Source organism: Corapipo altera, unplaced genomic scaffold, assembly GCF_003945725.1.
Source record: "Corapipo altera isolate COAL_440 unplaced genomic scaffold, ASM394572v1 76, whole genome shotgun sequence".
NCBI lineage: Eukaryota > Metazoa > Chordata > Aves > Passeriformes > Pipridae > Corapipo > Corapipo altera.
Genome location: NW_020884964.1, coordinates 875,249 through 888,162, shown reverse-complemented (window position 1 = coordinate 888,162; position 12,914 = coordinate 875,249). Strand labels below are relative to the sequence as shown.

Genomic DNA, 12,914 nt, shown 5'->3' with positions numbered 1-12,914 from the left:
TGACCAGGTTGAAAAACAGGCAGACCACCTTTATCCCAGATATGACAGCCTGAATCAGAACATCTAACGTAAAGTCACAAAGACAGTGGGTTGTACCAGCGGAAGCATCTTGGGACCCTTGATACACAGGCTGAAAGCTTCTTCAGAAGTGCCCATCACACAGTATTGAGCTTAGAAGAAACTTCCCCCCTTGCACAAGCAAATGAGGCTTAATAGGCCTTATAGCTTTTATTTTGTGTAATACTACTAGGAATTATTGTTGTCCCCCAATGCCAGCCCCCTCAAAAGCACCTAGACAGACCAGTGAACCAAACCTTATCATTTTTAGTTTGGACTCACCTCCACCTCTGAGCATCAATCTCTGTGTACTTTGCACCAGCACATGAAACACTCTGTAAAGGCTTAGGAGCTGTGTTAGAGATGTGACCAGTACATGCACTCAGCTGTACTCAGCTCACTGTCAATCACAAACCCACCTCAAAGCAGGTGCTCTCACAGAAGCTCCAGGCATGTATGCCATATAATATGCACGATATACAAGCTCCGCTGATCCTGCTCAGAGGTCTCCAGACATCCCTTAATGTGACTCCAACCCACACACTCACCCCCAGTAGAAAATGCATTTTCAAGACAACAAGGACCTGAAACTGGGTTCCACCACCTTAGACATATGTTAATATATGAAGTCAAATCAAGTGGTGGCTGCCATGAGGCCCCAACTTCCAAGGATCATAATGGTCTTGAAATCTTTAGAAAAACGAACTTATTACTGAGCTTGTTGACCACAGTCTGACTGGCACAACTGCAACACTCACCCAAACATGGCTGCTGTTTGCCTGGTGTTTTGCTGTGGTGGAGTTGAGGTGCTAGTGGACAACAAAATATCTGTACCAGCTTTCTCCCAGTCAAAGGCTTCATTTTCAGTGATGCCTCTTTCTTTCATGCTGTTCTCAAAAACGGACATGATTAGCTGGAATAGATTTACAAGAACAATTTATGTTAAGTAGTTGAGGGTGGCTCTCACCAAAAATCTGAAGTATGCACACGAAGACTAAGTGCAGTTTATAATCTCCAGTTTGCCTAAAAAAAGTACTATGAAATGAAATATAATGTAATAAAATGGTAATGATTGTTTCTTAGGCTGGTTTTGGCTCAGTAAATGAAATTTCTTCAAAACTATGAAAGAAATGCTTGCAACATTTTGGCACTGATTTGATGAAATCTTGCAGTTGCCTTGTTACTCCAAATCTAAATCCATAACTTCAGCTCAACTTTCCTGTGGATGAGACATGTGCAGAACAGTACATTTGATATGTAGTCCAAGGACTGCCAGAAGAAATAAATACAACAGGAATATGCAGTCCTGTAAATTCATTGCAGTGTCTGGCTCAAATGCTTGGTCAGGAGCCCTACATTATGCTTATGCACAGAGTGGCCTGACACATTTGGTGCATAAGAAAATAAAACTGTAAAAGAGATGATACAATTTTCTTTATAAGATGGCAGGTACAAATGCTCATGCTGATGCGCTTTATGCTTGTTGCTGTCTAAGAACTGATATTCTTTAAGAGAGAATGAAACTACTATCAATAGTGTTCCATGCAGCAATGCATTACCCAGAGAAATCTGATGTTCTGCTGTCAAAGGGAAACTGGATGCTATAGACCAACAGAGCTGTGAGGTCTTATATTTCTAATAAAATTATTTAGCTAAATAATGCAGAACTGACAGGATTCAGCCTAAAGTCTACAGAGAGAAAGAGTGTGGTGGCAAATACATTTGGCTTATGGCATAGAATTAGCACTAAGTTATGAATAAAAATTACCATGAACAAACACTCTATTTGTACTTATATTCCAGTTCTCTTTATCAGCATGATCGGAAGGACAAGACAGCCTGCCACTTCCTACTACCTTCCACCAAACTGCAGTAAAATGTCTATTTGCAGCTTTCAGATGAGCCATCTTTTTCCTCCTTTTTGTTTCCTAGAACCCTAGAATTAGGTGCTCCACTCCTGGAGTGACACAACATTTGATTAAAAGAATTTCCACAGTAGACTGTTGGTCAGACCAAGGCACATGTAACGCCTCTCCACTGTGAACATGACGTGATAGTGGTACCAGCTTCTTTGTCTTGAAAGAGATTTTACTGGTGTGACAGTTAAATACAATAGGATTGTGTTTCTGCTTGTTAGCCTCCTGTCACAACAATGCCATTTCCCCTCTCACCCAGATGGAAATGGGCATTAATCTGCCTAATTACTTACCGAATACATAAACTTTCAGACTATACCTATCTTCTGGCGAAGAACACACCAGTTATGTGAACTACCTTCCTTACTCATTCCAACTTGCATCCTGCTAATTTTATTTGACAGTTTCTTATTTTCATATCAGAAGAAGCAGAATACAATAATTTGCCATTCACTTCTTGCCATTCTGCCTTTGATTTTAAAGATGTCATGCACATGTCAGTACTCTTCTTTTTTTTCAAAGTGTACTGTCCTATCTAATTAGTCTTTCCATATCTGAATCCATCTTGAGCCTCCTTGCTACCCTTCTCTACATCTTCTCTGATCTGAAGATATCCTTTTTGATATGCAGGAATGGAACTGCAGACAGTATTTAAGAGTATGCTTCACACAAATCTACATGGTAATACAAGGATATTTTCTGTTTACCCTCTAATGCTACTCTAATTATTCTTAGGATTCTTCTGACTGCTACCTTGGCAATGCTTTGACTGCTACTGTCAAATGTCTTTCCAAAATTAATATCCCCACATCCTCAAAGAAGTCCACACATTTGTAGACAGATGCCCTTATAAAAGCCCTACTGGCTTCTGTTCACTAAATCATCCTCACCCATATGTCCACTAATCCCAGTCTTATCACAGTTTCTGATTCTTTGCAATGGACATGTCAGTGTCAGGGACTGGGATCTTCTGAAGCTATTTAAAAATTAGTACTGCTTCTGCCACCTTCCATTCCTTTGATACTGAAGCAGTCTGAAGTAAGAAACCACATGCTAAAATTAGAAGTTCAGCTGTCTTATTCTTAGTGTTCCTTCATGCCATCAAGGACCCACTCAGTCAAAACAACTTTTGATACTTTCTGCTATAACTTATTCTGTAACTCTTGCATTTGACTTTGAAGGCCATTAGGGATTTTACAGCCTTCTTCACAGGCTGAAGGATACTAGTGTCCTAATCTGCCATTATTCTCAAGCTATTCCATGGACTTATTGAGTCTTCTCAGCTTTCTCTGAAACCTTTATACTTCTGATGAAAGGTCAAAACCTTACAAGGAGAAAAGTGGGCTGGAAAACTGCACATAACAGTCCCAGGTGCTCAGGATTCTGTGGCTGAGAGTGAGAAAGAAGCAAGGCACCAGTTCACAGTCATGACCAAGATGTAAGGGGCATTAAATCAGGCTGGCAGGTGGCAAATGTAGAACAAACAGAAGAAAGCAGTTCTTCTCACAACAAGAACTTAAGCTGTGGTGCCGCCCTGTCACATGGTGGATGCTGAACACAGACAGAGATTGGATAAGTTAGAATCGTAGAATGGTTTGGGTTGGAAGGGACCTTTAAAGGTCATCTAGTCCAAGCCCCCTACCACAGACAAGGACATCTTCAACTAGACCAGGTTGCTCAGAGCCCCTTCCAGCCTGTCTTCAATTGTTTCCAGAGATGGGTCATCTACAACCTCTACCTGTTCCAGTGTTTCATTATCCTCATAGTGAAGAATTTCTTCTTCATATCTAGTTTAAATCTACCCTCCTTCAGTTTAAAAACATTACCCCTTGTCTTACTGAAACAGGCCCTGCTAAAACATCTGTTCCCATCTTTCTTACAGGACCCCTTTAGCGTATTTGACTGAAGCTGTGAATTGCCTCCTTGTGAAAGATTAAATACATCCAGATAAATCAACATAAAGACATCTCTGGAACTGAGCTCTTTGGAGAATTTCCTGTCTGGAATAGGTCTCCAAGTCAAGCTAGAAGAATCACTTTAAGTGGCAAGCTGGAGAATTTTGTGGGGAATTTCCTTTTGGAGGCTTCTTGCCCAAGCTGCAACTGCAGGAAACTGAAGGCAAAGAGGCAATTCACAGCTTCAGTCAAATCTCCTACTGTAAAAGAGCTGTTTGTGATTTGTACTACCCTAGAACTGTCTGAGAACATCTCCCTCCATTTCCATCTCAAGGATGGCTTTTCAGTACCATTACGACACAATTATTTTAAACTGGAATAGAATATAGGAGGATGTAGGTTAAAAAAGAGATTCTGAAACCTTTAATCCAACCACCTGCTCAAACCAGAGCTACTGAAAATGCAGATCAGATTCCTCATCCAGTCAATCTTTGGAAATCCCAAGAATGGAAATTCCACAGCTTCTCTAGGTATCTGTTTCATATTTAAAAACCCACATTCTCATTTTTTCCCCTAGATTTAGTCACAACTTCCCTTGCTGCCTCTATTCTCCCCACAACTGTCCTTGAGGCAGCAAAAGACAGGAATCAGATCCCCTCTTTGACTTCTCTTTTCCAGGCCAAACAAATCCAGCTCCCTCTGCATCTTCTCAGTCCACCTCCATCCCTCTACAGCTCTTCATCTTAGTGGCAAATGTTACTTTTCCATTGCACTATCTGGAAAGTATTTGCCTTTTTTTTCTTTTTAATTTTTTAAAAATGTGTGTTGCTACGCTACAATACGTACATGGCTAAATCATAAAAGCACTGCTGGAGAGAGTTTGCTGGAACACCCTCCTACCACTTTCCCACTCATTTGATGCACTGTCAACAGAAGCAGGCACAGATTTGCTAATAAAATGTTGTTTCCATCACTCTGTCTTAAGGTACAGAGAAAACCACCGTGATAAAAAAAAAGTGACACAGAATCAAGTTGCTCCAGTTATACTGTGTTAGTTGAGCTACCATAACTGATCATATACATGCTGATAGCAAACACTGAATGGGAGGAAAATCCATATGTTAGATAAATATTAAAGAAATAGATAATAATGGCCAAGGCCCATACGAGTCTGCAAGAAAACAAAGGGGTTGGTGGGCACGGTTGAGCCGCTGGTATAGGTTCTTTGCAGATCTTGGCAAGTTGCACTAGAATTCTGTCACATTTGGAGCACCTCAAAATTTTTGTGTTTTAATTAAAGCCAGAAGTACTGTGTTGTTTGGGAAGAGGTTTTTGGTGTGGAATACAGGATTATTTTGGACAGGGTGGTGGAAGGAGACGAAAAAACATTTGAGATTTTGGAGAGCTGTACAGTTCAGCCTTTTTCTCCTGGTCCTAGGAAAGGTATTTCTCAGCCAGATATAAACACATGTATGGAAATCTTCAAAAAATCCAAACGTCAATCTGCAGTGCCATGCACCACACTGGCAGCAAAGAAAGGCTCCCACCTGATAGTCTGGCTTGGTGAAGTAGTCTAGGCTTGCAATGTGATCCAGAAAAAGGTGGAACTCTGAAGGCATGTGTTTTAGCAGCATTCGGTGTTCATACTTTTCTTTTATCATGCCAACTTGCTCCTGGGGAAAAAAAAATAATCTCAGAGCCAAGAATCTCTTCTATTGCTTCACATTAATACAGACTTATCTCTCCTGCAATATCACCTAGTCTTATTACTGGAACACAGTCTCTTCCAGCACAGTGTCTATACACTTCTTCTGTTTGCTGTCCCAAGCACAAGAAGGTTGATTACTGCAGGCAGAAGTCAAAGGGGAATCCGGAGTTAGAAACGCTCCCCAGAGTCCCTTTAGCAGAGCCTTCTGCACAGGCAATCTACTTCTTTCCAGGGATTTTATTCTCTAGTAAAAAGTATTTCCAAGACATCATGAACAGCTAGCTTTATTCTGTCTAACTTTCTGATTTCAAATCCCATTTGGCTTGTTTGGCACAGCAAAGCATTATCCTCCTGTCTTTCTAAAGGCTCTTTTTAATTTGTCAAACAGTCTTTCCATTTTATTTTTTGCTTTGCAAGAACAAAGTAAGCATCACTTGATCAAATATGATTAACAATGTGCATTAAAATAAAGTCTAACTACTCCAAATAAGAGAAGCCCACTCTGTGCATCAGAAAAGCAGGTTAGCATCTTGCAGCAAGATCTGATGAAAAGAAGATTCTGGCTTTACTTTAGAAAAAAGCTGCACAGAGCTGCAGGACAAATAATAGAGAGTCATAATAATTAAAATTATTATGGAACACCCTCTCTTAAGCACAGACACTAAGTTTCCTACCTTATCTTTGATCTTTCGCCATGGAAGTTGACCAACCGCAAACTCCACCAACATGTAAAAGAGGGACCACAGGTCATCATGTCTACCCATCTCCTGAAGAAAAGAAAGACTAAGACTGAGGAGCAAAGTTCCACGCTGCTCAGTAGTCCAGGTGTGCTTTCCAGATGAGTTGCCTCATTTAAAAGGCAGGAAGAGAAGTCATACTTCCCATTCAGTGACTAAAGAAGTCAAATTAAAGACTAAAGACACAAACCCAAGCTTTTATTAAACTTGGCAACGTCAATACAGTCACCTAAATAACCTCATTTGTTTTCATTTTTGTGAATATATTAGCAAAGGGTTTTTTATATATACAAGAAATCACAAGTTTTCCATAGGACTGTCCCTCACTGAATATTCCATGGGAGTGAAATACTTATTAATGGATGTGGAATAACCTAGATTAAGAAAAAAATTCCAAAATTTGTGTAGGACATATTTTTATTATTATTTCTAAGCTTAAATATCATTCAAACTCTTTTCACAAGACAATATTTGCTCAAGGGCTTTTGCAAAACACTTGCCATCATGCATCACAACAATTTACAGATTTATAACACTTCCATATACCACTCTCCTCCTGGGCTAGTGAATGGGAAATTGAAACATGGAGGTTAAGGCTGAAATTGCCAAAGCATACAAATTCATTTTTGGTGCTCAACATCCAATGTCTAGAACATGATTTCTCAGAATAGCCTGCATTATACAGCAATTTTTGTGTCTAAATATACATTCAGCTGATACCAGCTGCAGCTGGCACTATTCAGCTCTTCCAAAAATTATACTTCAGGTTTCTCAGTGTCTCCCAGGAAACAGAGAACTTATGATGGCATTCAACTGTCCTCCCCACATCACACTTTCCACATTTTGCAGACAATAACTTCCCTCCTTAAAAGAACCTGACACTTCCTTATATGTCACAGGTCGTTCTACAGACTCAGCACAAGAAAAGCCAGAAACCTGGAGGTAATGCAGGAGGACTGATAGTTTCCATCTGGCAAGCACTTAGCATAACTTAGAATCATAAAATCATATAATATGGTGAGTTGGAAGGGACCCATTAGGATCATTGAGCCCAACTCCTGACCTTGCACAGGACACCCCAAGAATCACACCATAGGCCTGAGAGCATTGTCCAAACTTAATGTTTACCATCTGCAAAGGAACATCACCGAAATAGGACAGAGGAGCGTTTTGAGAAGAATGTTGAATGAGACTTCCGGAAGTGTTTAGAATGAAACAGGCCAGACACTATGTAAATAATGGCTCTTTTCAAGGAAAAATAACCTAGCCCTAACTAGGTGGCTCTTCAACTGACAGCACGACATTAATATTAAAAATTACAGGTGAAGAATGGATTTTAGGACCTGGCACTTGCTAATTTCCAGCTGAGTTCTGCTAGAAACTAGCAGCAAGCAGCCTGGCACTTACCCAGATTTCCCCTTAAGTGTGTGGGGGGTTTGCCCTTAAAAAGTGTCTGATAATGCAATAATTACAATTATTAAGGCTGCCAACTAGAGAGGATCCAATAACAGAATCATAATTTTCATTTTACAACCTTAACCACCTAATGGAAATCATCTGATACACTAACTTCTGTAGGTAACAAACCAAAACTCATGCCTCTTACTCCCCTGCTCCTGAAAACAGGTTTCTGAGGGGAAATAATCTTACTCTCAGCTCCTTATAACCCAAAAATACTCACTCGGTTTTTGTGTGCATTCACAGAGGCATAGCGGACCGTTCCTCGAAAACCAGCAACATTGCGGGGCTGAAGGGAGACAAGAGAAAATCTCAGAGACAGAGCAGATGACTAAATCCCCTGCACAGTTAACTCCTGAGAACTTCTTGTCTATACTGTTATTTCATATATACCCAAGAGATACAAAGCTCTTACTGCCTTCTTGTGCTCTAGCAGCCAGTTAAACAGACAGCAGTCTCCAATTCTGCATTTCTAGAAAAGATTATTTTACAGAGAAGGCAAGGTGGTTACAGTGATATGTTAGAACAGTAATAGTCTAGGCATAGAGATAAGAACATTATCCAGGATCATATTTTCCTTTTTAAACTCCAGGTCAAAGGAAAAGCTAGTAAAGAAGCGCAAATGCAAAACTGAGTCATGAATAACATGAGCTAAGCAAAGCCTGAAGACAGCCTGGTCAGGATGAGAACAGGAATCGCCTACTCTGATACAAGGCAGATGACCATACACATTTACTGACAATGCTTGTCGACATCTTCTGCAAGACTTCAACAAATTAAGAACCTCTGACTTCCAGAGTTCTTACTTTTTTCCAGATTCTTCCCAGTATATCTTAGACCATGTATCTTTATTTTCTCTTTCTCTGATTCTCCATTTCCTGTATTTGGAAAGTGAAGGCTCAATACAGTGGCTGTGGAATGGCATTCCAGTGACTATTCCTCTAACCTGGAGCCTTTTTCTCTTTCAAGAGCTGAGCAGCTCTTCAAACTCTTTCTACTGCTGCCTCCACAAAAGAACATTATCCATGTGAGTTCACTTAATGAAGATGCCATTGTTCTGAAAAACTTGCATTTAAATAATGATATCCACCAAATCCTTTCAGTTGAACTAGAAGCACCAGAGTTAATGCGAGTTAACAGAGTGCTTTCAAATTTCTTGTGGCAAAACCAGGTTCAGGCCCACACTTCTTGCGTCTTAAGGCTAAGCTTGGGCAAAAAACTAAACATACTCATAATGAAGATCCTAAGAAAATTGAGCACATTAATAACAAGTCTAATTGAGTAACTTGTCCCATGCAGGTCAGTTGATTCAGGTTTGTTCTTTAAGCTGTGCCTATGCTTTCAAAACTGCGCCTAAAACTCTGTACTTTTGTTCCAGGGCACCCTTCTGCCACTTTAAATACGTACAATTCAGTTGCTTCCTTTTGGGTACAGGGAAGTTGCTCTGAATTTAAACATTCTCAGAAAGAATAAAACTTCAAATGTTTGTTAAGCAAGTTCATCAACACCATGCCATGAACATGTACACCTGTATGGTGTACAATGCAGCTCTTAAGTTACAGTGACTCCATGCAAAAAAAGCTGCAAGTCTATCTTACAACTCCTTTACACTAATCAAATACTCCACAAGGAGAACCTCTATGCACATCCCATGCACTTAATGCAGCATTTAATCTTGCAGTACACCAGCCTGAGCTATAAGATACTTATTTAGCAGCAGGTAATAGCAGAGATATTGTATTGCTGTTCCTCTACCTCATTTCTCTCAGAGCATGCAATTTAGGATTTTCACTGACAAATGACTGCAAAATATTTTCAGAATTCCAGTGAATTCACTGATGTGAGTTCCGAAAAGCAGAATACTGGTCACTGGAATACATCTGTTGAACCAGTTGTCACCATAAATTTTCTCTACATACTCAAAAGCAAGAGGACATTCCTCTTTTCTATTATGAATGGAAGCTAGGGTGCTTTGAAACTTTTCATGAGACATGAAAGAGTGTGTTGTGAACAATTCTAACATGAAATCCATAATGTTTTCACAACAAATATTATTCAATGTTTGCAGTCCATGGAAGTTGTCTTTCATGTTCTTTCCTGATTTCAGTGTCTTCAACTGTGTATGTCCTGAAGCAAATACCACGTGTGCTGGTTTCAGTACAGTTGGCAATGTCTCTGAAAATCATTTTAGATCAATACTTACTATTTCTGGCAGACAGGCTATCTTTGTAGTCTTTAATTAGATCTGTTCTGAAACCAATGCTAGGCAGTTTCCAAACCAAAAGCCCAGCCATTTTTTAACTGTGCATCTGTCCCACAGCCAACATGACTGGGTGCTCCCCAAGCCAGTCCTGCTGCTGAACCCTAAGGGCTCTCTCTCTCTAGTCCTCTTTCATGTAGTACCCCAGTGAAGGGTACTGCAACTAAGTAAGACTTTGCAATTGCTTTGACAGGACCTTTAGAGTCCTTTGAACAAAACAGGTAGATGCTAACTGTGTAACAGCATCTTTTTCTCATAAAGGCTGCACCTCTTGTAACCATGTTTGATTGCTCTGCCAGTCATAAGGTAATTAGTCATACCTTTTGACTGTGTCACTAATCACTTCAATCAAATATTTCCCAGGCTGTGGAGATACCTTGTTTTTCACCCAAACAGCTCCTGCCTGAGCATTTGTTGTAGCACATGCTGTATACTGTTATTGACTTTTGTTCTGAATTCACCAAGATTAATTTTCCAGATGATTTCTTTACACACTTCATTTCTTCCAGTTAATAAATTTCATCCCACCACAACATTGTCCAGTGGTGGAAAAGAGCCTGGATAAAACATCCTTGTTGTCCAGACCAATCCACATTTGACACATAATAGAAATTGTTACAGTTAGGAGTTTCAGACCATGGCATCCTATAAAACTCAACTGATTTGAATCCCAAAAATGATGAATATATGATAAGGTAGCAAGTTGAAATACAATTTTCAACTATGCATGATTTATTTTTATTTTTTTACTCATTAGTATTACTATCAAAAATGTTATAAAGTATATATCTTCTCGCATTCATGCTGTGTCTACCACAAAGCTGAAGTACTTTATTACACAGTGCTGTTGGGGAGATGTCACAGATATGAAGTATATTACATTAGAAGCTTGATTTAAAACGAGTTTTAGCTTGGGAGAATGTCTTAGATCACTACCACAGAGCAAAAACTATACTCTGTGTTCCTTTCACTACATTAGCAATGTAGACTACCTCACAAAGAAAGAACTAGGTAACAAAATCCTATATGAAGTGGATGCACTGTTCCAAGCTGTGCTCTTTTCCACCCATCAGCTTTTCATCATTCTCCAGGTCAAACACTCATCATCATTTGTATTTCAAGTGCCAACAGTGTCTCCCTTGTGATTCATATGAAGTCTGTCTTTCCAGTACACTCCCTTTATTTGAGGAGTGCTTGTATTTCCTTACTAATCTGAACCCCAGCTCCTTATACCATGTTCATTCATAGAGATTAGAATTTTTCCTTTCGCCTCACTGGTCCCTAGACTGATATTCTGAATGTCCCAGTTTTCAACTTCCTTCCCAAAAACTTGTATTTGTATGCCAGTACTTTCCTTCTGCTGTTTCTTAAAACCGTGGTACTCTCATGGAACATGACCACTGGTTCTTCTGCTACTTTCTGGAAGCCTGTGCAAACACCTCATGAGATCCACCACCTTTGCCCCTGGCAAGACTGCTGTCATCTAGAATCATTAACTCATCTCTCCTGGAACCAGGAAAAGGATTTTCAGCAGTAAGAACATGAAAAGAAAGTTAGCACAGATCGACGAGAAGGTGGTAAGGGGAGAGAGAAAATGCCACAGATCATGGAAGGCATTTGGAGATACATCTTGGATTGAAATAACTTGTTGGAAAGGTTGTGATAAGCAGGAAAAGTGACAGAAAGTTTTAACTGAATGAAAAGGAAGAATCTCTGTGACTTCTAGGAATCTTCTGCTTCTCCAGTTAGGCTCACGGGGGAAATGCAGGGACACGCATCTCCACCTCTTCTGTTGGGAACAAAATCTGCACTTCTTATATGTGTTTTGATTTGCTAATTTAAACAGCACCACTTTGTAGAATTATTAATGATAGAAACATATTTTATCACAATGGGGAGTCAGAAATGAACAGAGGAAGCTGGACCCAGAAATGTAAGATGAGAGAATTCCCCTCCCCTTGCCTCTGAAACCACAGAAGTGACAAAATCACAGTCTCTGGTACCACCCAAATATCTGCCAGCCCCTCAGACAGAATCCCAATTGTTCTAGGCCTTTGCACCACATTTAGGTAGCTGTCACGATCCTGCTGAAAAACAAGCATATCATGAGGAAAAAAAGGAAAACAAGGTGTAATTTGGACTTCCGTATATAACAAAAGCACAAAACAAAATGAAAACCCAGAAGCATGGTGATGGCTCACTCACAACTCATAGCAGAGATGGTTACGAGCAGCGGATGGGAAGCCAACGCATCAAACACAGCCTCAAAAGAAGAGCCCAAAAGAACTGTAAAACAGAGAGAAACCCAAAGAAAAACATGATAAAAAAACAACAAAATGAGAAAAAACAAAACAAAACAAAACAGAAATTAATTAAAAAACAATTCAATATTGTATCCCAACAGAAACCTGCATCTTGTTTAGCTCTTGTCATCTCCCAGCACCCTTCCCAGGGCTGTTGGCCCACACCGTATTTAGTTGAATTTAGACACCAAGCATTGAGTGAGCCTGTGTGGTTTGTGAGCGCCCTGTAAGTGGTGAGAGGGGTCCCTCTAGAGACTACCTTCCCCCTGCTCACATATCACACCTAATAGCGTCAAAACAAAGGTGAGATCAGAAATGCATACAAGCCTTTGCAGGTTAGCTGTATGGTTCTACCGTGATTTTCCTTTCTAAAAATATCTGATGTACACACCTCCCCTTCCTCCCCCAAACAAACTGATCTAAAAACCAGCAAGGGGATTTGCTCTTTTTTATCTCTTGCCCTTTTCATCTAGAGCAAGTTCTAATGTTAGTGCACAGGTTTCTAAAACTGAACAGCTATGTCCCCTTCCCCATTTGAATTGTCATGGATTCTCACCCAAGGTATTAGGTTTTTTTCTGC

The 12,914-nt window shown here is 39.9% G+C and overlaps 1 protein-coding gene across 5 annotated transcripts in view; it reads right to left on the bottom strand.

Annotated features, from left to right (window-relative positions):
* TTBK1 (tau tubulin kinase 1) overlaps positions 1 to 12,914 on the bottom strand; it is a 105,296-nt gene that overhangs the window by 43,921 nt on the left and 48,461 nt on the right. For 4 of the 5 annotated variants that reach the window (XM_027664568.1, XM_027664567.1, XM_027664569.1 and 1 more), the window contains 4 exons: positions 7,995 to 8,060; positions 6,251 to 6,343; positions 5,416 to 5,541; positions 816 to 970 (listed from right to left, as the gene is read on the bottom strand). In XM_027664568.1, coding sequence (XP_027520369.1) covers positions 816 to 970; positions 5,416 to 5,541; positions 6,251 to 6,343; positions 7,995 to 8,060 — 440 coding nt within the window. Of the gene's footprint in view, positions 1 to 815; positions 971 to 5,415; positions 5,542 to 6,250; positions 6,344 to 7,994; positions 8,061 to 12,236; positions 12,322 to 12,914 lie in introns of those variants that run through there. The other variant, XM_027664570.1, reaches the window with a different exon arrangement.